Consider the following 26,335-nt stretch of genomic DNA (forward strand, 5'->3'; position numbering starts at 1 on the left):
ATACTATTTTGCTTCGTAGATAGTTGGACAACTGAAATAACACATAGGCACTTTTTATACCGATATTCCTACGGGATATGGACTTACGCGATTTTAACCGCGGGTCACAGCTAGTAATTGATTAATTATTGAATTGATACATCTGCTTTATTTCGGTTTTGTAAAAACTATGTAGGCAGTGAGATTTTAACACATACATTTAATTCTCATAACAATAAAATACATATTAATATTCACTTTATTATCGCTTAATTACCAACATGATATAACCGCACACGTGTGCGTGAGTCAAGCAGATATTAGGTGGACATTTTTTACACGATTGAGATTTTTATCTTACGGACAGAAGTCGCTCGTTTGTACAGGCCTTTAATCACACATAGAAAGAAATTCAAATTCTATTTTTTTTTTTCAAATTCAAAATGATTTATTGTGATTCACAAGTTATAAGGAAGGTATTACATTATATAAAGTTCTACTGTGATCTGCCTTGTGGCGTACAATTGTCAATTTTTACATAAATAATTAATTAATAACCATATTTATACATATTTTTGTTTATACCAAGCACAAAATAACAAAGGCACGATGTGTAATTTTATTGCCCATATTAAAATTTAATAGATAAATGTCATTGTATTTAGTTCAGTCAGTTATTTATTTGTGATTGGTCAAAATATTCGTTATGTGTGTAGAATGTCATTTCAGTTAAATAATTAAACAGAGATTTCTTAAACGACGTCAGACCGGTGCATTTCCTTATGTTCAGTGGTAATTTATATAATTTATATAATAAGAAAGTCCGAATTTGTTATTATTACACCTATTTGATTAAACACACAATTTAAAATATAAACGAAAACACACGAATAACAAAGATAACTGTGAACATTTTGTTAAGTGCATATAACACGCATTATTTATTAGAAGATGCATAAGACCACCCAGTAAGGACTTGTACCCAGTAACGATTGCGACATCGCGCACACCTGCGATTCCAGAGACGCTGCCCCGCCGAAGACGAGGGACACTCTTGGTTCCAACATTGAACCGGAGGGACGTAGTTAATAAAGTTAGATGTAATTTAAATGTAATTTTTTTATTACAATAAATTATTATTAAGTTGATTTCGGTTTTTTTTGCGACTTTGCGGGTCGGTCAATTTAATTATTTTAAAACCATCATTTGATTGTTTAATAGCAGAGATTTGTTTTGCTCCTTGCTTCTATATTACTTTTTAACATTAAAGATATAAATCCCCATATCTCTAAAAATAAAGATACGTACAGAATGCCTGTAATACCTGAATATAATATTATATTTATAATACAGTTTCAGAGCTGTAACAATAGAGATTTATCATTACAACTCCATTACAAAACTATAACTAAAGCTTACCTTTAGATAATTTTGAAGTCTGCAAACCTTGGCTTGTCGGCGGCAAAATATAAAGGGCCGTCTGGTTTATTTTCGCTGCCTTTGAACAAAAGTTTAATTCTGTAAAGCACCTTATACACTGTCTCAAGACGATAGAACAAGTTATAATGTAAATCCAATTTTATATTCTTAAAAATGTTTATTTAAATACACTTATTTGCATAAACGAAGAAGCTCATATCCTTCTCCTTAAGCTTCCGAGTCCTTTCCCTTATTCCTATAATCCTTTCTTTATCCCACAAGGCAATGCATTTACGGAGACGTAAGGCATATGGCTTTGACCGCCTCCTTGGTACAGTGGTTAACGTGTGAGCGTAGAACCGAGGGGTCCTGGGTTCGATTCCCGGTGGGGATGTACAAAAAAAAAGTCTCGGTCTGGCAGGTCACAGAAGGCTGATCACCTACTTGTCCATAAAAAAAATCAATCAGTGAAACAGATGTATATCATCTGCCCCATACCCCAGTAGAGGACACGGGACTTCACTTTTTTTAAGGCATATAGCCCTCTGTAAATGTTCATGGGCGGTGGCAGCGCTTACCACCAGGTAAACCACTAGCTCCTTTGCATATATACAGAATGAATTGAAGTGAATGCATAGTAGGCGAAATCCGAAACTATGAGGACTTTTTTGCAATACCCAGCTGGTAACGGGTCTTAAAGATTTTAATTCCATTCAAAATAACAGTATTAAATATATTCTAATGTACAATATTTTTATATAATTAATAAACTTTCATATAATTAATAAAAGTATTTAAAGGAAATAAGTTTTCTTACATACAGCCTACATAATATTGTCTAGAAGTAACCAATAAAAAAACTTTCTAATATATTTTCTTAGTGTACAAGCACCCTAACGCTAACACAATTTATCAATTTTCGAATCTATTGGATTTCATTCCCTTTCTACACTGTTAAACTATCAAAATTATATTAACTTAAATTTAACTGTATTTTACATTTCAATTTAATTCGTTTATCTGCCATCAACGTTGTTATTTTCTGAAGGTGGAATAATTTAAGAGGATTTAAACTAAAATCGAATCAATTTGTAATTAACTGTTAGTAAACACAATAAGTCGAATAAATTTTCAAGTCGCTTAGCTATAACAGTATTAATTTAAATAGAATATGACAGGCCTATTTATAACCTGTTGATCTTTTTGCTTTAAAAAACAAATACACATTCATAGCTTAAAGAATCGTTATTACGTAATAAAATAGTAATAAATGTATAATATATTTTTATATGTATTATAAATTAGCTAAGTAAGTGATATTATGGCAGACACAAATTTAAAAATCTAAATGAAATAATATTCTAAAATTACATTTTTTGCGCATATATATTAATGGCAATGCTCATTGGCATAAAGATTAAAACAGAGGAAGATTGAAATAGCAAGGGGAAGGGGAGGAGGAAACGGCCCATTTCCTTTTCCTCACTTCTCCCAGTCCATTCCTTATTTCCAATCCTCAATGCTTTCCTTATCTATCCTTTAATTTATCTTTCAAACTAAAAAATAAGCAAAATTATGATCGGTCCATTCTCCATTCAAATCGGAGCGATGCCACAGACATACAGACACGTCAAACTTATAACGTCATTGTTTTTGCATTTCACCTTTCCCAAGAAAACAATCTATTGCCTGGAACCCCCAACGTGGCCTTCCTAGCGGTGGAAAATCATAGCGGGAAAATCATAATAATAAATAAAAAGGGAAACTATAGTGAGCTTCCCTTATTATTAGGAGTAGCTGGCGGAGCACTGCTACGATCTACCCAGCTAGTAGATATAGGAACCTAAGCCAAGTAAATCAGATATCAAATGAGATATAGCTTACCTGAGGTTGAGCCGATGTGCCTTGGGGACTAGAAGCACTTCGAGATGACGATGGGCATGGCGGTGGTGACGTCATACCTGCTAGCAAGAAAATTTATATGAGTTTAAAAATTGAGTCGTCGAATATCGTGTCATACCATTTCAAATTATAACACGCTGTTGATTGCTTCACGTGTATGTTTATTTGACTGACTCTTATAGACTCGTTTTTGACTCAATTTACACTTTTAGTATACTTAATTTCAGTTTTAGAGTATACCTTGTTATCCTGATCAGGATCGTCAGGATTATAAAATCAAATGAGACCATTTAGTTAATTGTATCATTAAAGCATGTTTTTAAGTTATCTTTAACTATATTTGGTTTTTTTTTTCATTGTGGGAGTCGAGCATGCTTCGGCACGAATTGGGCCAGCTCGCACCGGGGAAGTACCACACCCCCACCCCCACAGAAGACCAGCGTGAAATAATAGCTTGCTATTGTGTTTCCGGAGGAGCCGGAGGCCTATTTCCTTCTCCTATCCCTTTCCAGTCTATTATTTCTTTCCAGTCATCAATCCTTTCCCGATCCCTTATCCCTTAAAAGCGGGCAGCGCATTCACAGAGGTCTGAGCCTCTACGAATGTTCATGGGCGGTGGTGATCGTTTACCATCAGACGAACCACCAGCTCAGCAGCCCGCTATGACATAAATAAATAATAGTTTAAAAAAAAACTAAAAAACACGCTTTAAAAAAATCATATTTTTCAAATTGAAAAATGGAATAATTTTATCAAATAAGTGTATTGTCATCGGTCCTCAATAAATCTACAAAGTTTGAATGAAATCTGGCCGTTTAAAGTGGGTCAAAATCGCGCCCAAAGAAGTCGGTTACAAACAAACATACAAACAAACATACAAACAAACATACAAACAAACATACAGGTGAAGCTAATAAAAAGCGTGTAAAAAAAATATATTTGTTATTATCGACACAAAACAAAGAAGACATACCGGTTTGATGATGAATACTCTTCAACGTATAATAGGGCGGCGGTGCATTTTTGGATGAGGTGTTTGGTTGTGGTGGGTATGCTGTAAACATTCAGTTATTTTAAATTATGTAACTCGACTTTAATTATATCTTGAACAGAGCAATGTGAGATCTCTCTGCGGCATTGTAATTAAAACGACGACACCAAGGTACATAGACAATGTTGTTATAATTTAAAGTTATAATAAGTTATACCATCTATATTTAGTTTTTATAATCCTTAATACTGTTAGTAAAATCAACAAAATTTTTCAGTGGTGTTTAGACTCATATTGTGTGAAAATATGTATGTTAATAGATTCATAGATGCCCGAAATTTCTATTATATCAACATCAGATATTCGAATTACTTCCACACAATTGACGTAAATGAATGTTAAAGATATAGCTTCTATCTAGAGTGTAGGGTACACAATTACACTTATGAAATTCCCTTTTATAATTAACTTCTTTGGATAATTGTAAATAATCTAAAGAGTACTCACCAAGAGGTCCGCTGCCAGTTAAATACGGATTGCCGTATGTCGCCGCATACCTTACATCCACACCTGACATTAGCACTCCGGAATTGGACATTGGTATCACTAGAAGAAAGAAACAGGGATACGTCTTTTTGTTTTTCATTTATACTTTTTTACACGCTTTTTATTAGCTTCACCTGTATGTTTGTTTGTTTGTATGTTTGTTTGTTTGTAACTGACTTCTTTGGGCGCGATTTTGACCCACTTTAAACGGCCAGATTTCGTTCAAACTTTGTAGATTTATTGAGGACCGATGACAATACACTAATTTGATAAAATTATTCCAGTTTTCAATTTGCAAAATATGATTTTTGTTAAAGCGTGTTTTATAGTTTTTTTAAACTATTATATTTTATTTATTTCACAGTCGGTAATGGAGCTGGTGGGACGCCTGATGGTAAGCACTACCACCGTCCATGCCGCTTTCTTTTAAAAATCACTTAAAGATGCATTGTAAGCTATGCCAAGTTATTACGCGATTATTGTATTTTTATCGATATGAACTTAATGAACAATCACGAGGACATTTAAAAAAATCTAACACTGTTTCGAAATAATTATACCAAATCATACAGACAAGAATAAATTTACCCTACTTTTTTTAAACTCGCAATTTATTTCTGCTAATTGTTCTGATACTACCAATTGTTTAAATGAGCAAACTAACAAACAAAAAAAACAAAAAACATTTGTCTTTACTATTTTCCTCCACTTCTACGTATGCTTTAACTAACTACTAATAGTAATAAGTACTTACAATCCGGTCCCACCATCCCAGTAAGTCGGCCGCAGCTCTGCTGTCTGTGCAGGGACCCACAGTGACTCTGGTACGTGGATATATCGGTACTCCTTGAGAGGGAGCCAGTGTTGGAATCCGCGGGGGGAGCGTAGTCACGCGCGTAGTCGACGTAGGGTACATACCCGTTTTGATTTTGGGACTGTAGATTTATATTAATTTCAATTCTTACTAATGATAAAGAAATAATAGTATATACGTGAAAATGTGTATGATTTTTCTCTTTCTCTTACTTCGCATACGAACTGTTTTAGTATGTTTTCTATGCGAGGATATGGGCTACTTTTTGATGAGGACAATAACTATTATAGACACGAAACTAAACCACTAATTGAAAGCGGGAGGCATCAGCTTTCAATACAAAAAGAATAAATAAAATCAGTTCACCCGGTAGACTTTTGCAACCCATTTGGCTATTCAATGTTATTTATATAAATAACAGCAATTCCTCACAGTATTAATACATCTGTATTGCAATTGAATTAACATATCCTTATTCACCCTTTGAGATATTCTGACCAAAGTGAAGCGCACCAGACAAGCAAATAATAATCAAATTGTTTGTTTGTATGAAGTTTCTACTGATTTACAAAGGAGTATTCCTTTGGGATTCGAATGGTTACCATAGCAATTTACATTTTGTTTCCTAATTATGAATTGAGATTAGTACAATTTCTCCTTTTCTATTCTACTCTGGAACTTGCTGTTGCCGATGTATCTGCGTGGTTGAAATAAATTGTCATGGTACCCTATTTATCTTCTTGGCGTTAGAATCCTACTATCCTACCAATATTATAAATGCGAAAGTTTCTAGGGATGTGTGTGTGTTTGTTGCTCTTTCACGCAAAATCTACTGAACCGATTGCAATTTAATTTGGTTCCTAGACAGTTGGACAACTGGAATAACATATAGGCAACTTTTGATCCCGATATTCTTACGGGATACAGACTTACGCGGGTGAAACCGTGGGGCGCTGATTGTTTTTCATAATCCATTCTTAGCGGATACCTACAGCATAGTGGCTATCTGTCAAATTTGAGTCCTTTCAGTCTTATAGCACCCTAAAAATGATCAAGAAGCAACCAGAATCTTCGGCACTATCAAGTTTTATTAAAGCAAAATATTATGATTCAATTGTATAAGATAATCAACCAAATAACCTACCCACGAACAGTTATCGTCTTAGTTTCACAGGATTCCCTATCAAATTACATTAAGTTATTTGGAAACCAGTCACGTTTTGCATTATTTCTTAGCGGTAGTTTATACGGCTTTCTGAATTAATAATCGTTTCTTTGATGAATGGAAAATATTAGATTTGTAATTTATGAAATGTGTTTTGAGAGGGTAATTTTCCTTTTAACAATGGAAAAAACGTGATATGGAAACTATTATCTACCAGCATACAGAAATGTTTATATTTCTGTTCATGTTATTATGTAATATTAACAGAAATAGAAATAGAATATTAGCATTCTGTTAATATTTCTATTTCTGTATGTTTTCATATTCATTAGGAATACAAAAACCGTTGACTATCAACAATTAAAATAATTTTATGTAAAATCAGCGCTACGCTATGGCTTTGTTTTAGCTGCATAACAACCTTTGTGTCCTAACAAAAATCTATAGATCTATACACCTTTCGGCATCGGAATTTACGAATTATATTAAATCTTTGTTAAGCATGCTTTAACAAGTTTTTGTAATTATACGACAACAACAGAACAATTGTTTGTCCAGTTTGTACGATGCTAAATTCTAAATTCGCCTCGACCAAAGCATATATTAGAGCCTAAAACTCGATCTCTGTCCCGTATGTAGAACGTTGCTGACTGTACAAATTGCTTGAGCACTGGCATGTGCAAATTCTGGTAACATATGACGTCATAGTGTGGATTAGCTAGCTCTGTTTGTATTCGCTTGTTTCCATCAAACGCGAGATTGGCTCCGCGGATTACGGGTCATTTCAAGTTTGTATACATTGTTATGTTACTCATTTAGTTTTATTGTCTTTCATCTATTTCATTATATTGTTGAATTTGGTAGTTTTTTCGTGCCGTTCTACTCTAGACAAAATTGGTGACGAATTAACATGCTATTCAATTGTTATTTCCAGAAAGAAAGTTTCTTGGGTTAGGATATGTTATATAGGCTATTTTTTCCTTAGGATTTGTTATTTCTATAATTATCAGAATATAAATATAATATAGGAATTGACTAAAAATGTGTCGTTAAGGGACATTTTTAAAGAATATAATTTATTTTTGAACTTTTTGTAACGAACGATGCTACAAATATAAAAATTAAAACGCTTTAACAGCCCAAAATTTCTGGCGGGTAATACATTCTCGAGACACCTAGATTTTTTTTATTTGAAAAATATATTCTCCGTTACGAAGATAGTGATAATGGTTTAACCATGACCGTGATAATGACCGCACCGTTGTCCAGGACCTAGACCGTTACTAATTTTTTTTTTTTTTTTTTAATAATAAAGTCTTTATTAAATTAATAGCTATATTCGTAATTGTGACTGTGATTGTGGATGTAACTGCTAAACGCCTATCGCAAATACCCCTCTATACCGCCGATATATTTTCGCTGTCAAGTGCTGACTCCGGTGGCGGTATGAGTTGTAATAAAGTTGTAAAAGTTGTAAATCTCGTTAAGAATGACTATGCTTACAGTAATGATTAAGAGTATCTCCATAACTATGATCGCAATAAAGATCGCCACTATGACTATAGCTATGACTATAGCTATGACTATATCTATGACCATAACCATGACTATGACCATGGCCATACACTCACCGCGAATTGCAAGCTGTTCATCGTAAATTCCCCGCTATACCGCTGGTATTGTTTCATCATCTCGCTGTCGAGTGCGGACTCTGGTAGCGGTACGGGGCCCGCGAGCGGTAAACCCAAATTGGTTGTTAGGTGTAACGTGGAACGGAGGTCTGTTTCCGATTCGTTGGAAACGTCCTGCAGTAGAAATGGGCAGTTTAATTATTTTGATGGAATAAAAACTAAAATAGAAGTCTTTTTTATCAAGAATAAGTAACTTAATTACTATAGTTGCGCAGTGACCCAAAGTGAGTCTTGGCCTCCGACAATAAGAGCCAGACAAGAAGAATAAGCAAACTACTTAAAATATTATTTCACAAACAAACAGACAATTTTACAAACCATTTCACAGCTACCCTCAATTTGACGCAATTCCAATTTCAAATCGCTTATGTTAGAATTCCGATCGCTCTCCTTATACTGGCAACCCTTGTTAATGTCGGTTATATCTGGCTTCTTGACATCGCATTTGTTACTTTTGCGATGACATAGCATAACAATGAACATTATTATTAATACTATGACGGTTAGTAATGACGCACCACCTATTATGATTATGAGCGATGATGATTCTGAAATAATTTTATTTATTTATTTTAAAATAGATCAAAATGTATATAAAATACAATAAAGTTCGATATCGATGATGAGAAGAAATGTAAGATTATTTTTTTTTAATATTTAAGAAGAATCCCATACATATCTATATTACTTACATTGCCTATCGCTTAGAAAAGTAATGTAATAAGAAAAGCTATAATTTTTTATAAAGTGAACCGTGAATTTCCGTGCATTCGTCTTGCGTTCTAAACCATTAAATAGTAATCCAATCATAATGATTATTTAAAACCTTTACTTACTATCTGCCAACAGATTTATTTGCATACTGTCCACGCCGTACGCATTGCTGACCGTACAATTGTATGAGCCGAAATGTCTGGCTTGACTATCCCTTATTATGAGTGTTGATTTTGTCAATCTATCTGCTAAGGTTTCTTCTAAGAATACGTATTCCTAAGAGAACAATAATATAGTTTTATGATTATTAACATTTTGGTTCAATCTTACAATAAATTACTTAATTAGTCACGCTCTTAAAATAATTATCTATGAATATTTATTTTAATAGGAAAAACAGTCTGACAGTTGTGTTAAGCTTTTTGGCGCCAAGATGTTCCTTGTAAGTTGATTAATACAAAAGTGCTGGCTGATTATCGGATTTGGTTTTAGTGACTTAAAATTTTTTTTTAATTCTCATTTTGACACTGGCATATAAACCACAAAAAAAAAAAAACAAAAAGATTGACTTTTGCATTCTAAACAGTTTTTATTCAAAACCTATTTACTTTTTTATAAATGGAATGGAGTATCGAAATGAAAGATTTCAAAAGATTTGTCTATTGCCGTCTATGTGATCTTTTTCTCAATATAATTTCCATGAATTTTACTATAGTAGGTATTGGCAAGCAGTTTTAAATCAACAACGCATTCTATAATAAAAATAGCCTTTAAAAGGCTCTAAATTAAAACGTCACGCTGATGTTTCCAATGAATTACTTTTCCACAGATACCGTGGCCGATTCATCCATTATTATCGAAGATTGCTTATCAATTACCCTGAAAACAAACCTAAAAAATCGTGGATCAACATCCAATTTGCCAAGATTATACCGCGAACCACTATTATTATTAATCCATACAATTTCACACTTACTTGGTTATGAAAAGAATTAATTTCATTCCCTTCATATGCCCATATAACAAGATCGGGCTTGGGGACAGAGAAAGATATACATTCTATCCTCACGCTGTCTCCCTCTATCCCGTATTGCGTCTGATTGGATGTTATTTTTGGGGGTCCTGAAACAAATTTTTGTTTTTACAAATCCGTTTAACATTAAATAAACAGTAATAAATGTACTAAAACGTATTATATTACGAAATTACTAATGAAAACCAAACCATATTAAACCAAATTTAAAATATTAACATAAATTAAATATTTGAGGATTATTTACAATTTTTAATGAAGAATTTTTCCTACTAATATTATAAATGCGAAAGTTTGTAAGTTTGTGTGTATGTTTGTTACTCTTTCACGCAAAAACTAACCGATTGCAATGAAATTGGTACATAGATAGCTGGACAACTGGAATAACATATAGGCAAATATGTATCCCAATATTCCTACGGGATACGGACTTATGAGGGTGAAACCGCGGGGCTCTGCTAGTTCAGTATAATATTTTGCCCAAATTGTATACAACAAATAAAATTCTCTCATTTAGATTCACATTTTCATTTAAAGTCACACTAACATGCTGCCTGCGGCTTCGCCCGTTTAGTCAAAGTACCGTTCCATCGGAATGAAATGTTTTATCGGGGTAAAATGTAGTCTATGTCACTCGGTAACCTCCTAACTGTTTCCAGACACAAGAATCATATCATAAAGTCGTTCTTTTTTTTCATTTTTTTTTTTTTTATAGTGGGGAAATCTTACATAGATACCCACGGCCCCCGGGGAAGAGGTCGTGGGGATTGTGATTATGTCGGATTCCTAGCGACTAAAACCCCACTATGTTCCGTCGAGCCACATAAGTTTCAACATGAAAGGCAGACAAACACACTTTCGCATTTATAATACTAAAAAGAAGAGATAAACACTCTCGAGGTTTTCCCCGCAAACTTCTCCTTATGGTGGGATTTTCGGGATTATAACTATTCTATGGCCTTCCTCAGGTATCATACTATGTCTGTACTAAATTTCATCAAAATTGGTTCAGCGGTTTAGACGTGATAATGAGACAGACTTTCGCATTTATAATATTGTATTTTATACAGTGTAAAAATCTATTACTAAGTGTATTCGCATACAGAAGTTGTACAATCTTAGCAGCAATATATGACATAGAAGGAAAATAACAGAGTCCGAGTTTTCCCCACAAATTGAATTAAAGTTAACCTCTAAAAAGCCTTACAGATCTATGGGGAAAATAATAAAGCGCCTTTGCTTAGTGGTAAAAGATTGAATGTATTTAAAAGAGTTACTATTGTAATATCAATAGGATAAATATAAGGAAATTTATAAACATTTAGTATTTCTTGTATTTGATTCTACAAGAGAATTATATTTTTTTTTGAAATTAATGACTTTTTAACTGATTTTAAACGCGATTTATTCATTATATTATTTAACTCGACGTTTCGAACACTTTACAGCGAGCGTGGTCACGGCGAGACTGTCTCCCTGTCTGACTGTCTTTAATTTTTAAAACGATTTATCAAAATCGGTCCACCCCGTAAAAAGTTATAATATAACAAACACTAAAAATATAAGTCGCTAGAAAACACAATCTTCACATCAATATAACGTATGCAAACTTCGCACCCGCTAAAACTTTTCTGATTCTGTAGAACCAGGTGAGAATCCGCAAAGTTAGCAAGTGGAGGGTCGTTTGCAACCTTTTTCGTTGAGAGATTCGTTCATAAGTTCATACGAACTTGAGGGGAACTGATTAGTCGAGTTTTAACCGACGTCAAATAAATGGGAAGGTTCTCAACTCGCTTGTATTTTTTGTATGAACTGAGTTTAAGTATATGCTATTTGATAATACATACCACATTTTACTGGAACAGGTTCATGAACCTATTCCATGAATAAAGATTGAATTATAAAGAAATATTTTGCCAATTGTCTAAGTCAAGGTTCAATATTTATTAGAATAATCAAATTCTCTAAGAAACTGTTTAGAAATTTGGCGAAAATAAAAAAAAAAAACTAATATGGAATATTTATAAAAAAAGACGTTGGATTAGGAATTTTTGAATTTTTGAAGGAGGGTTAGTTTTTTTGTTAAAAATAATGATAATGAAAGCATGGCGAATATTTATCTTTGAGGTTTGAGTTATCTAACATAATATTAGTCGTACCATTTAATATTTTTACAGTACTTGTTCCATATAAATTGTAAAACAAATAAAAAAACTCGACTCACCTTTAACATAAACCATAGCGGCCGCCTCGATATCTTTCCTGCCATCTATACTAGCTCGACACCAGTATTGCCCTGCTGACTGTTTCGTTATTGTCAACGATAGGTTTGACGATTTTCCTACGATCTGTGAAACGACATTATATTAAGGCAGGTTTTTTAAATTTCAGCTACGGCGGCCAATCTTAATAGACACTATAGTATTTTCTCGTGTTTAATTTTACGCGAGTACATTAAGAAATTCAAGACTTTTTAACGGATTTTAATCGAGATTTATTCATTATATTTTTAACCCGACGTTTCGAACACTTTACAGCGAGCGTGGTCACGGGGAGACTGAGATGTTACGTGTCTTGAAGGTTATACAAAAATTGTTTTTTGCGAACTACCTCCACCTATTTCTCCGCAGTTGGTATGTAGAGTATTTTTCGAAATTTATGTTATGGCTCTAATGAAAATCTTTACGATGCGTTGTCAATCATAGAAGGACCAGATAGCGATTTCGCGTCGTGGACGGCAGGCTATTAACGACTAAGGCTTATAATATACTCAATATTCGTTGCGGTAATGAATAAAACACATGACGTATTCTAAATATTAATTGGTTAATCTTAACTCGACGGCAGACTTATACTGGCAGAATCGTGACTGATTTGGTTAGAGCCACAAAATGAAATTCGCGATGTTGATTTTTCGGTTTTTGAACGTAACACGTATATAAAAAAAAATCTTGTTAATTTTAGTTTTTTTTTCTAACGTGTTCTTCTCTGTAGTTCTCTATTGTGATATGTTATGTGTGTGTGTTAAAGCAATTTTAATTCTATCTTTCTTAATTCTTCTCTCTTCCGGGATTATCGAATAGACAGAATAAAAATATAATAAATAACAGAACCAAAAAAAAAACCTCGAGTGGAGAACCTCCTTCCCTTTTGAGAACGTCAGTTAAAAACAATGATATACTTGCACACATCACATAATTTATAATAATTCTTAATACTTCATAACGTTATTTGGAAGAAAAACACAATTTACAAATCCCAGTACTCCGAAAGTAGTGAGGATGTCGCAGGCTTCGAGATTAAAATTCTTTGAGAGTTAACTTTGTTTGGAATACGTATACATTCATTTTACTATATACCATATTACCGCATTCACAAGACATGAAATTAAGCGCCACTATCAATTTAAAAAGTTTGTTTTACCAAAAAATCTATACATTTGGAACATTGTGGACTCGTCTATAAATGAGCCATATTTCATAATCCTGCGTTTGCGCATCTTTCGAACGAGCGAAACAAATTTTATCTTCACGTATTCATAATATAAACCATATCAATATGGAAACAAGTATTTAATTATCCACTTACAATAACTCTGTCCCGTTCGTATCGTAACCAAAGCATTTTAGGCTGCGGATGACCATCGGCGATACAGCTCAGGGTAGCGGACGAACCGGATTCGCCTTCTACATTCTGTGGTTTTATTCTAAATGTCGGACCATCTGTAACAATCATCGATATCAGGTATTTGCTGCTGCATGCAAAATATATACACTTTTATACATCTAAAATTAAGCTTCACTCATGAAATTAGTGTATTGTCATCAATCCTACTCATATTATAAATGCGAAAGTTTGTAAGAATTTGTGTGTGTGTTTGTTGCTCTTTCACGCAAAAAAATTCGGTACGTAAACAGCTAGGCAACTGGAATAACATACAGGCAACTTTTTATCCCGATATTCCTACGGGATACGGACTTACGCGGGTGAAACCGCGGGGCGCAGCTAGTTCTTGATAAGTACAAAAAGTTTGAATTAAATCTGTCACTTTTCGAAGTAGATCAAAATCGAATCTAAAGTCAGTTACATACAAACATACAAGTGAAACAAATAAAAGCGTGTTAAAAATGTAAGTTCCTAATGTTTATTAGATAAAGAATTGATTTTTATAAGATAGAAACAAAATAACATGAATCTAGCCTATACGACAATGTATATATAATATATAAGACAATGTATTGGTTAACTCAAATGGCATTTGGATTGAGTTGTGGTATGAAAGAGACTGATAGTAAAAACGGGTATAAAAATAACTAACTGTTGCCCGCAGTTTTGCTCACGTACATCCAATCCCTATTTTATGCACTTCAGCGTCCAACATGTGACTATCTTAGTGCCAAATTTCAGCCAGATCCAATTGATAATAGTTTTGGACTGTGCTTTGGAATCAGGCACCATTCTGTTGTATGTACTATTCAGATTGAAATATTAAATACTTACGTATTATATTTTACTAGGCCCGAGTACTTCTAATATTCTTACATTATTAAAAGTTCTTTGAATACAGGATGGAAATACTTATTTAAACATCTCCATTATAGAAAACAAGACTTAATGATACGAATTCTTGGCGTTTAAATGGAATTTCAGCATTTAGCACAATTGCTTATAATTAAGTGCTTCAGATTTTACTGTTTTACAAAGACCTCGCAATTTTCAACTTATTTTCTTCTTGACCTTTTTCGTGCAATTTACGAATTTCCTTCTCATTATGAACCTATATCCAAGAGTATTTTCATAATTATCAACATTTCCACTAAGAGTTACCAAACGAGCTTTTTTCAAGGTTTTTTATTTATGTATAATATAATTACAATAAGTTTAGAAATTTAAATACCATTAATACTACGACTTTACTCCTGCGAATATCACGTTTAATTTATAAAAAAAAAATTGAATAATTGTAGTTTATATACAATGGACAATTATAAATCTTCATGGGTAAATGCAAATTTATCAATACTTCAACGTTTTGGGTAAAAATGTAACGGACATAAGGTTGGATGAAGGGGGTCAATTTATTATAAGAGTTAGTTCAAGTATGCCAAAACCGTTAGAGATTTTATACTCAATTATCTAACCACAAATATTTTTCTAAAAAAAAACCAATATAGACAGGAAAATTCAGTTTAATGATGGTGATGATGATGAAGATGATAATGATGGTGATGGTGATGGTGATGGTGATAATGAAAATGATGATAATTGTTAGAAATTATGCAATAAATCAACAACTTACATGCCACCTCCAAAGCCTTTGTATCAGCACTCTTTCCCACTTCATTGTACACTTCGCACTTTATCGTGACTCCGTTATACGTTCTCGTTACATTCGATATCACCTGGAAAAGAGAGTAATTCAACAAAATGCTATTTACACGGAAATAAGAAGCAAACCAAGGCTAAAAGCCGTGGTGGCTCAGTGGTGAGAACCTCGGATTTGAAAATCGATAAGTGGGGGTTCGAGATCGGGGCGAACGTGCAGGAAATAAATTGATTTTTGAATTTATCTGTACATGTGGACAACATCACCACTGCTTAAAACGGCGAAGGAAAACATCGTAAGGAAACCTGCATGTCCAAGAATCAAAAGTTCGACGACATGTGACATCCGCCAACCTGCACCTGGCCAGCGTGGTGGATTATGCCTGAACCCTCATAGGAGGTCTATATCCCAGCAATGGGAACATATATGGGCTGATGATGATGAAGAACCAAACTGTTCGAATAAACCACACTAGTATGGTATTATTTCGTACCTAGCATAAACGTAAATGCATTCAAAAGAATTCCACAGTAAAACCACGTTTATATGAATTTTTTAACAGAACACACGAAAATATTTCACAAATTCCACTATACGCTTTGATACCAATATATTTATTCAAATTATATGAAACACCCACGTTGATGAAAAATGCATATTGCAGATACTTTCTGAGCCGGGAATGTAAAAATATCTTTCGAGACTATTTTATGTCTACGAGAGCTTGGGTTATAATATAAATACTACAGGGAATCGTTATAAATTGACTAGCCATTTTAAACTAATCATACTAGCATACAGCAAACATAGAGCTTCTTGAAGCGGTTTTGTGAATGAAGAAACAATTCTTATTAATTATAATACATCTTTGAGAAAATGTAAGCCAATTTTTAGGGTTCCTTACGCGGTGGGTAAAACGGGATCCCGTTACTAAGACTTCGTTGTACGTCTTTCTGTCCGTCCATCTGTCGTTAAGCTGTATCGCATGTACCATAATAGTAAGACGGTTGAAATTTCTGAGATGATTTATAATGTTTTCCATTCTCTAACTTTAATGATGTATTCAATTTTTATTGCCGCTATAACAGCTAAAATGGATGGATTTTTTTTTTGGAAGGAACTTTTTTTTTATATATAATTTAAAGAATAGCTCACTCCTTTTTAACTACGACTTTTATTAGAATTCCAGTGTCCCTACTTGGATGCTAAACAACATTCCGAAACCACCAGAATATTTTAACGCTATATTATATTAGCATAATAGCTGACATATTAGATTACGAATACCCATGCTCCAGTCTGAAATTGTTTATAATTAAATAACAATAACTTTAATTATCTCCCGACACCGCGACCCAATTCGGATCCGCACGTCGGCCACATTTTAAAACTGTTTAATTTTGTTTACAAATTATATTTCAAGTAGTAATTATAGAAAGATAAGGGCAATAACCAAGGGGTCAGCTTGGTTACTTGTTTATGAATATTCAAAGATATTCCGGAACTAAAAAATATAGGGCTGTAGAAATTCCACACTCAAATGTATTGCAATCTGCACTTTCGAAGATTACATGTTGTCCAATAATTCAAAAGCAATAACATTGCAACATCTGTATATTCTATGATTGGAACTATACCTTAGACGATTAGTAAATATAATTAAAAAGCACTTTGACTTAGTATTTTCTTGTGTTTGATTTTACGCGAGTATTATACAATTAGAAATTAAAAACCTTTAACGGATTTTAAAAGCGATTTATTCATTATATAATTAACCCGACGTTTCGAACACTTTACAGCGAGCGTGGTCACGGGGAGACTGAGATGTTACATGTCATGAAGGTTATACAAAACGTCGAAACGTCGGGTTAATAATATAATGAATAAATCGCGTTTAAAATCCGTTAAAAAGTTTTTTATTTCTAAAAGCACTTTGACTATTAATAACATAAATAATTCCCCTATTATTGAATGTCATTAGACGATTAAACTGGCATGTGTGGCATTTAATCGAGAAAACATACTAAAATTACATCATTTGGAAAAGAGCTGTTGGTGAGATTATTTCACTGCTGCACCGACATTAACCAAACATAGCTAAGAAACACCTCAAGGAAAATTACTTTTAATTTAAAGAAGCCGCATCGTAATCGCAGCATCCGTTTCAGTGCTACGATGCCACGCCAAAGCCACACACATATAACATCAACGTCAAACATGGAACACCCCTCTTTTTGCATCAGTGTGTTAAAAATATCTTAATAATAATACGTAATCAATGGCTTATTATGTTATAAACACTAAACTCACCAATTCGTTGTTATTTGTGTTTACGACTCGTTCACTGTTCACGTACCATGTGAATGTCAAATTATTAGGGTTGGCTGTCGCTTGACATCCTGGAGAAAGAGACATGTGTTAAAAGTCGACTACATGTACTTATAAATAGTAACAAGTAGTAGTAGTACTACTCGGGTGGGTCATAGACAACGGTTCACCCACTAAAACTTACAAAGTAGCAAACACAAAAAATACAGTCGAATGACATCCTCCTTCTTCTTTGAATTCGGTTTAAACAATATGATTTATTTCATTTTTACGCTCTCTATCTTCAAATGAGTTTTATTTTAATGTATTTATAACTGTATAAAAATACAGATACTAGAAGAATTTATTACTTACTAGCTGCGCCCCGCGGTTTCACCCGCGTAAGTCCGCATCCCGTAGGAATATCGGCATAAAAAATAGATGTTGGCCGATTCTCAGACCTACCCAATATGCTTACCAAATTTCAGAGGAATCGGTCAAGCCGTTTCGGAGGAGTATGGCAACGAAAACTGTGACACGAGAATTTTATATATATAGATTTTAAATATAAATTATTTTATTTGGAAATATTGAAATGATTAAAAACATACCTAATATAACTGCATCTCCTTCATGAATCCTGCCGTTGGTTGATCCAGCTTTTACGTATATTCGAACACGCGGTGCATAGTGTACCTGAAACAAATATTTTGTAAGTTATTTTCAAAACAAACGCTTTGATTCAAAACTTGAAATATGTACGAAAATTTTCAACAAAAAGTACACAATGATCTCCAGTCTTCTTAATTGTTAAAATAGTTGATTCTTTGTCTTCCTTCAAATACAATGCCTAAAGACATTTGAAATTACCGTAAATATTGATACCTAGCTTTATAAATTCAGAAATTTACAAATCTAAAGTAATCTTTACAATAATTACCAGTGTCTTTAGACATCATATCCAAATAACGCCTGTACCGGCAAAGAGGAGCTCTTTATACAAGATATCCTACTAATATTATAAATGTGAAAGTTTGTAAGGATGTGTGTGTGTTTGTTAATCTTTCACGCAAAAACTTCTGAACCGATTGCAATGAAATTTGGTACGTAGGCAGCTGAACAACTGGAATAACATATATATAACTTTTATCCCGATATTCCTACGGGCTACGGATACTTACGTGGGCGCAGCTAGTATGTATTTAATAATCGTCGCAAAACCTTAAACCGCCCTTCCATTACAGGTCGCAACAAAATACATTCAATTAAAATACATGGTGAGCAACTTCACTCGGTTGATAGTTAATTCATTTACTAACTTCACACCAGTCCGGAGCAGTTCAGCGCTGATTTAAACAGACTACCTTAACTATGTAACAAAATTATCACCGAGCGACTTATATAAACATTACTTGGTTGCTACGCCACAATTTAAATACATAGTATTATTGAAGATTGAAGATTTCATCGGTGCTTTACCAACACCAATTGGTATTTACAACATTAACAGCACACTTGAACAATATTTACTACAGTCCTGGTTCTGTTTAGAGTTTCATGAAAAAAATGTGTTTACACAGAAGCAATTCGCGTTTAATCATAGTGTCTACGGGCAATAATTAAGTTTTAAACGGCCACCATTGCCCATGGCCATTGCATATTTGCCGGGATAAGACCTCCCAAAATGGGTTGCCCACTTTTAAGGGGTAATAGATGAGACAAAGTTTAACAATAGGAATAAAGGAATGGAACCAAACACTGCCCATGTCGCTGGACACAAGCTGGCCACATTTGCACACGAAGCAATTTACAGCTTGATACAACTCAGAAATCAAATCTAAAACTTCTAATGTTCGCTCGCTAACCATAGTACGCAAGAGCCGATCGCTTATCCTCATCTCTAATAACATTATAATTGTGCAAGTAACTCTATTTCTCTGTCTACCTGTCTCTTCTTCACGCCTAAACTGCATCTGGGTTGAATTTGATACAGAGATAGATTGAGACCCGGAAAAAGACATAGGACAATGTTTATATAGGAATTCTCACTGGAACAAGCAGCATCCGGCTAAAACCAGAACTGCCTATCTTTTCTCTTGATAACACGGACGAATCCGCGGAGGGAAAGCTAGTAACAAACAAAAGAAATCAATTACAGGAACGTAAATATGTAAGTTAAAATGGATTAACTCATTTAAAAACTTTACCGGGCCTTTTCAGTTCGGAAACGTAAATTTAGAGTCCTAACAATTTAACTACATTAGGGTTCGAATTGGAGTAGAATACGCTATTTTGCTATCTTATCCGTTGGGATAGAGCTTAGTTTTCCATGGCGGGAATTCAGCAATTCGTATGTGTAGGTAATCTATTAAAGTTGCATCGCAATCGGCTAATGCCTCTAAACCGTAAAAAAATCTTTTCATCTTGTAGGAGAATAAATGTAGTTATTTCAAATAAATGACAATGTTCAAAGAGTTTTGTTTAGACTATTTTCTTTTTATTTACAAAAATAACTTAAAACAGTTACAATACTATATTAGAGTTTGTATTTTATTACCTTGATATATATATTACATTGTCATACAAATTTTACACAGAAAAACAGATAAATGAAGAATTTAAATACCCCACGATACATATTTTATATAATTACAATGTCACAAAGTAGACGACGTATTATTAAAACAATTATAACAAACTATTTTAAATGGATAAGCTAATTTTAGCTCAAAATCAAGGATCAATGTACCTTACCTGTAATGGCATGTGATTTGGATAAATAAATAAATAAAATATCCTTATATATATATTTATATATATATAAGTAGGTGTATAAACCTAATTTCTGTTTAAATTGTGAAACCAAAAATTTTCTACTTAAAGCACAATTTCCCAATTTTGTATCCAATAAACACTTTCAGAGCCGCGTCAATCTAACATAATTTAATTTACGCGATATAGCGAGAAAGACAAATGCTGTAACCCACATTTTTGGGAATTCGTGAATTTTTTATTACTATTGGCTACCTGTTCACCTCAGCTTGTTGGCTACCTATGATTTAATATTGAAATAATGTTAGTGAGGGACGAGCATGCTTCGGTACGAATAGGAACAGCTCGCAGCGTGGAAGGTAGTAAGTATTACTAAAGTAATACTACTGTGTTTCGTTCGTTGAGTAGAGTTGTAGGGGTAGTATTTAATCCCATTGACAATTCTTTTCTTATCCCTTACCTCTTAAAAGCATGCAACGCATTATCAGCGGCCCTACCTCTAAAAAACTTCATGAGTGGTGATGATCGCTTAACATCAGGCAGCAAAAATTAATACTCTTATTAAAATTGTTTGTTAATGACACCTCGACTTTCTTTCGTATTTTATGTAATATAGATTTAAGATTTACGATAAATACTCCTTATCCAATTTCAGTTGGTATTACTTGTCGACATCTGTTGCTATCTATTGCGAACACAAAGAAGAAACGTGTTCTTGTTACGAGCTCTAAAAATAAACCTGAGTGCTTACGTAGTTGACATTTGTGTAAATGATATTGTTGGAAAACCATTACAACTGAAATACGTTCTAGATTGATCTAGAATAATCTTGAAAGGTTATACGAAGACAAACTTCTTTAACTTAAATATATAGAAGTTGGAATTATTTTAATAATATTGCTATAGGATTTTCCACTTATTTATATATTGTTTTGTCACATTGTCGAATAATACATGTAAGTATATTATATCTATATCATTATGTTATATTATTGTAATTACAAGTATCACTACTTCATTTACTAAACAGTGAGTCTTAGTCACTGGGCCATCATCAAAACTAATGTTGTTGGAATGCATTTCTCTCTGCACCTACCCACCTAGGTAATAGAAGCTCCGTTCTTTTTCTTTCTTTTTTTTTATGTTACAGTCGGCAATGGAGCTGGTGGGACGCCTGATGGTAAGCGCTACCACCGCCCATGAACATTTGGAGAGGCGTAAGGTCCATTGCAGACCTTACGCCTCAAAAAATGGATTGCTGACTTCTTAGGAAGGGATTAAGAAACGATTGGCGATAGGAATAATGTAAAGGACTGGGAAGGGTAGGGAAAAGGATATGGGCCTGTTCACCTTTATTTAATTTTATACTTGAATTTTCGTCAGTGCTTTTTTCTTTCATACACATTTTAACTACTCTATTTTCGTTTACCAGAAAACGATATACTCCTATTATATACAGCTCGCACTACGCCCCGCTTCATATTTTAAAATTTAACCAGACGTGCACGTGTAAGACTACATTATTTTCAATTTGTGCTATCATCAGCCCTTCTCAAGAGGGATGTTATGAATATTAAGACACCATTACACCGTTGACGAGGGAATTCTAATGTCTGCTTATTTACTGTTTATCGTGTTATCGAAAATTCGTTACGAAGACCGAGCATTTTACACTTGGTCGATGTGATTTAGAGGTTTATTTTGAATCTATAAATTAACATATTATTATATTTGTGTCTTTAATAGTGTTAAATAACAGTCAGATCTTTATTAAGTGTATCTGCATGTGTGTATGTGTATGTGTGTGAGTGTATGGTTATTACAAATTTCTGATAATACCAAATATAATCCTACTTCCTACTAATCCTACTAATATTATAAATGCGAAAGTTTGTAAGGATGTGTGTGTTTGTTGCTCTTTCACGCAAAATCTACTGAACCGATTGCAATAAAATTTGGTACGTAGATAGCTAGACAACTGGAATAACATAAAAGCAACTTTTTATCCCGATATTCCTACGGGATACGGAATTACGCGGGTGAAACCACGGGGCGCAGCTAGTTAAATTATAATATCCAATCTATCTAATCTAATAGCACAAAAATATATTAAGACAGAGACGGCAAGAATGAAACATCTCTTCCTATTTTCAATTAATGTCAATTTTCATTAAAACAGACCTCGGAGTATAAAATGGACGCTTAATTTCAAAGTCAGTTGAGACATTTTCACAAAGACAAGGTTTTCTCTTAAAATTATTACGCATTTTCCATTGAATTATTTCAAAACTATGTACTTATGTATATAGTTTTGTATCTATATATACATATGTGTTTTACAAAGCACTAAAATTATAAATAAGTAAAAAAATCTTTATTTCACCTTGATAGTTTGATACAATTTGATTGAGAGGCTCAATTGACGCAGCGTAAACCGAACGGAACTAAAATACAACAATCTAATTACTGTAGTCGTAACATACTTTTCAAATATTAATCTTTCACAATAGCAACAAGCAGTGGTGGCTGAGTGATGAGAACCTCGGACTTCAAAATCGATAAGTCGGGTTTCGAAACCGGGCGAGCGTGCAGGAAATTAATTGATTTTTCAATTTATCTGCGCATGTGGATAACATCACCACCGCTTAAAACGGTGAAGGAAAACATTGTGAGGAAACCGGCATGTCCAAGAATCAAAAGTTCGTCGAAATGTGACATCTGCCAGCCCGCACTTGCCCAGCGTGGTGGATTATGGCTAATGCCTCTCCAAATGCTAATAGGCGGTGGTAGCGCTTACCATCAGGCGTCCCATCAGTTCCATTGCTGACTGTGACATAAAAAAAAGTAAAAAAAAAACGCCATATAACCTTATTATATTTAACAGCAACAAAGTAAACGTAAGAGAGGGTGGTGCGACCCCTTTTAAACGTTTTAAAGCGTTAATCATGGATATCACAAGTCTAGACGAAGCCGTACTGCCTGGATTAATGTAAAGCTTCAATTTGAAATGCCTTGTTTGCTTTCATTGTTCAAAATTTTGATATTGGTGACGTTATGTCCTTGCTCGTTGTCTTTCATAGTAATGACAAGTATATAGTGATATACATTTAAGAATTATCATCATTTTTACAAAATGAATTTTACTTCACCAAATATATAAGGGCACTTATTAAGTTACACTGAAAAATAAATATGTAATTCACGTTAATAGAATTGAGTAATCAAAACTGTCAATTACCTTTAACAAGTGGTTATATCCTATACTAACTGCGCTCGACGGTTTCACCCGCGTAAGTCTGTATCCCGTAGGAATATCGGAATAAAATTTGCTTATATGTTTTTCCAGTTGTCCGGCTATCTACGTACCGAATTTCATTGCAATCGGTTCAGTAGTTTTTGCGTGAAAGAGCAATAAACACACACACATTCTTACAAACTTTCGCATTTATAGTATTAGTAGGAATAGGATGATAGGAACTTTGCCATAACATAAATTTGAAGGAAAAATAATAAGCGATTCAACTAGAAATAAATAATAATAAACGCAGAGGTCTACGCTTATCAGCTTCATAAAGAAGACAACGTTCAAGGCTCTAGCTCTGTGAAACAGTATTAAACTTTGCTCGCTTGGATAATCTTCATCAAAACATTGTAATACTTAACAATTATGGCATTTGTAATATTATTGTACTAATGAAATTGAAGAACAATTTCATAGCTGCACGCTTATACATCCCTCTGTTTACTGATGTGTGAGTTAGTTGTTATACACACACAAAAACGGCTACTCGGTTCTGAACCATATTTGAGATAGAAATAGATTCTAATAAGCACATCCATAACATACAGAACTATGTTTGTCTGCCTCTCTAGGCGTCACAATGGAGCGATTTTATAGTGTACTTTTTCTGTCTATAATTTAATAGTAGGCTAGTGAGTGACATCTTACTAATTAATATTATAAATGCGAAAGTTTCTAAGGATGTGTGTGTGTTTGTTGCTCTTTCACGCAAAAACTACTGAACCGATTGCAATGAAATTTGGTGCGTAGACAGCTGGACAACTGGAATAACACATAGGCAACTTTTTACCCCGATATTCCTACGGGATACGGACTTACGCGGGTGAAACCGCGGGGCGCAGCTAGTAAGCTATATTTGAAACATCTGAACACCATGACACCATGAGATTACACGGCGGCAGCCATAGGCAGAAAGCTTTTATTTATGAACCGTACGAATAAAGCCACGGGCTCAAGCAAGTTTAACAAACCTACGTTATATGAATGGGGACTTTAAGTAAGAATAAAACTTTTACCTGAAACAATCTAAACACTCATCGTACCTCGCCATAAAACCGTAACGTAATGACTCTTTAAGCCAAATAACTTTAACCTACATTTTTATCTGTTACCAATAAAAGCAAAATGCCCGTACTAAACGGATCCCAACTCATTCACCATACAACTATTTGCATTACTTTTGTAGTGTATCATAAAACTTGGATAGAGGTGGGTTTGGGCTATGTTCATTGTTCAAGGTTTGGCGATAAGCGGCAAGGCAATTATATTCAATTTTCTTTTAAGATACGGTCCAAATTAGCTTGTTTAAATAAAATCCAACACATTTTATAATAATAATATAACCGGGTGCTTTCCTTCTGGAGTTATCCGAGTATTATGGAGAGATGCACAATAATAATAATTTTTTATTTTATCTAGTTGAATTTACATTATTGTAACAGTGGATTGGGGCACTTGATGGATTTTGCCCTCTTGCTCTTTTGCCTAATACATGTGTTAAGAGGACCTGACATTTGATATGAAAGATGTTTCCACTAAAGTGAAAAATTTACAATCGAATAAACATGTTACAGGGCATTATGAGCATTAAGGAATTATACATTTACGCAGCTAGTGCAACGCAAAAAAATATTATTAAAGACTAGCGGTCCGCCCTGGCTTGGCCCGTGGCCTATAGATTTCTTCAATAAATGGGCTATTTAATACGGAAAGAATTTTTCAAATCGGAGCAGCAGTTCCTGAGATAAGTGCGTTCAAACAAACAAACAAAGACTTAAATATTTGTTTCCGCTTCACTTTTCGCTTACGCTCTTCCATGGCTGTAGCCATGATAGTGACATTATAGATCCAGCGAAACAGGGTCGACTTAATTTGCCCTTTCGTGGGCAAACCGCGTAAATTGTACCATCGCTGCTGATTAATGAAAAAGGTTTGTGGCTAAGTGGCCTATAAAAGTTACTGCGTTACCATATGTGCTCGTTAAATGTATGTTGTGTTAGTAACGGGCCCTCTTCAGCATCCACCTTAATTAAGTCCCTGAAAATATGTCCAAGTTCTAATACGTTTCGTTCGCTGTAAGCTAGAATACCGTTAGAATTTCTGCTAATTGCGTAACTTCAGTCGTTCGGAAGCACGCTGTTTCAACAATCTGATTGCCAGCGATTTTCTGATATCCTTTTTTGTTCAATAACTTTTCATTAGCTTGCAATATTCCACCTCAAAATGCGGCATTTGCTGATCCTCGTTGCGCGTCGTCACGAAATTAGAGCACTACATAGCCCTCTTATTTTCACTTTACTAGTAAAAACGAGACCAGCTGAACCTGACCGAGCCGTTTCACAATTCAGCACAAAATTAGCGAACAACCCCTGAAA

At 34.0% G+C, this 26,335-nt stretch overlaps 1 protein-coding gene across 2 annotated transcripts in view; it reads right to left on the reverse strand.

Moving 5' to 3' along the window:
* The window catches only part of LOC119836090 (irregular chiasm C-roughest protein-like), a 72,218-nt gene that overhangs the window by 1,352 nt on the left and 44,531 nt on the right, over positions 1–26,335 (reverse strand). Inside the window, exons 8-21 of one of the 2 annotated variants that reach the window (XM_038361330.1) lie at positions 18,499–18,583; positions 17,891–17,979; positions 15,554–15,656; positions 13,843–13,976; positions 12,479–12,602; positions 10,198–10,343; positions 9,344–9,497; positions 8,826–9,055; positions 8,448–8,621; positions 5,592–5,772; positions 4,799–4,897; positions 4,274–4,354; positions 3,283–3,359; positions 1,399–1,477 (exon numbers count right to left, since the gene is read on the reverse strand). In XM_038361330.1, coding sequence (XP_038217258.1) covers positions 1,399–1,477; positions 3,283–3,359; positions 4,274–4,354; positions 4,799–4,897; positions 5,592–5,772; positions 8,448–8,621; positions 8,826–9,055; positions 9,344–9,497; positions 10,198–10,343; positions 12,479–12,602; positions 13,843–13,976; positions 15,554–15,656; positions 17,891–17,979; positions 18,499–18,583 — 1,756 coding nt within the window. Of the gene's footprint in view, positions 1–1,398; positions 1,478–3,282; positions 3,363–4,273; positions 4,355–4,798; positions 4,898–5,591; positions 5,773–8,447; positions 8,622–8,825; positions 9,056–9,343; positions 9,498–10,197; positions 10,344–12,478; positions 12,603–13,842; positions 13,977–15,553; positions 15,657–17,890; positions 17,980–18,498; positions 18,584–26,335 lie in introns of both variants that reach the window. The other variant, XM_038361329.1, reaches the window with a different exon arrangement.

This window comes from Zerene cesonia, chromosome 22 (genome assembly GCF_012273895.1).
Source record: "Zerene cesonia ecotype Mississippi chromosome 22, Zerene_cesonia_1.1, whole genome shotgun sequence".
NCBI classification, from domain to species: domain Eukaryota; kingdom Metazoa; phylum Arthropoda; class Insecta; order Lepidoptera; family Pieridae; genus Zerene; species Zerene cesonia.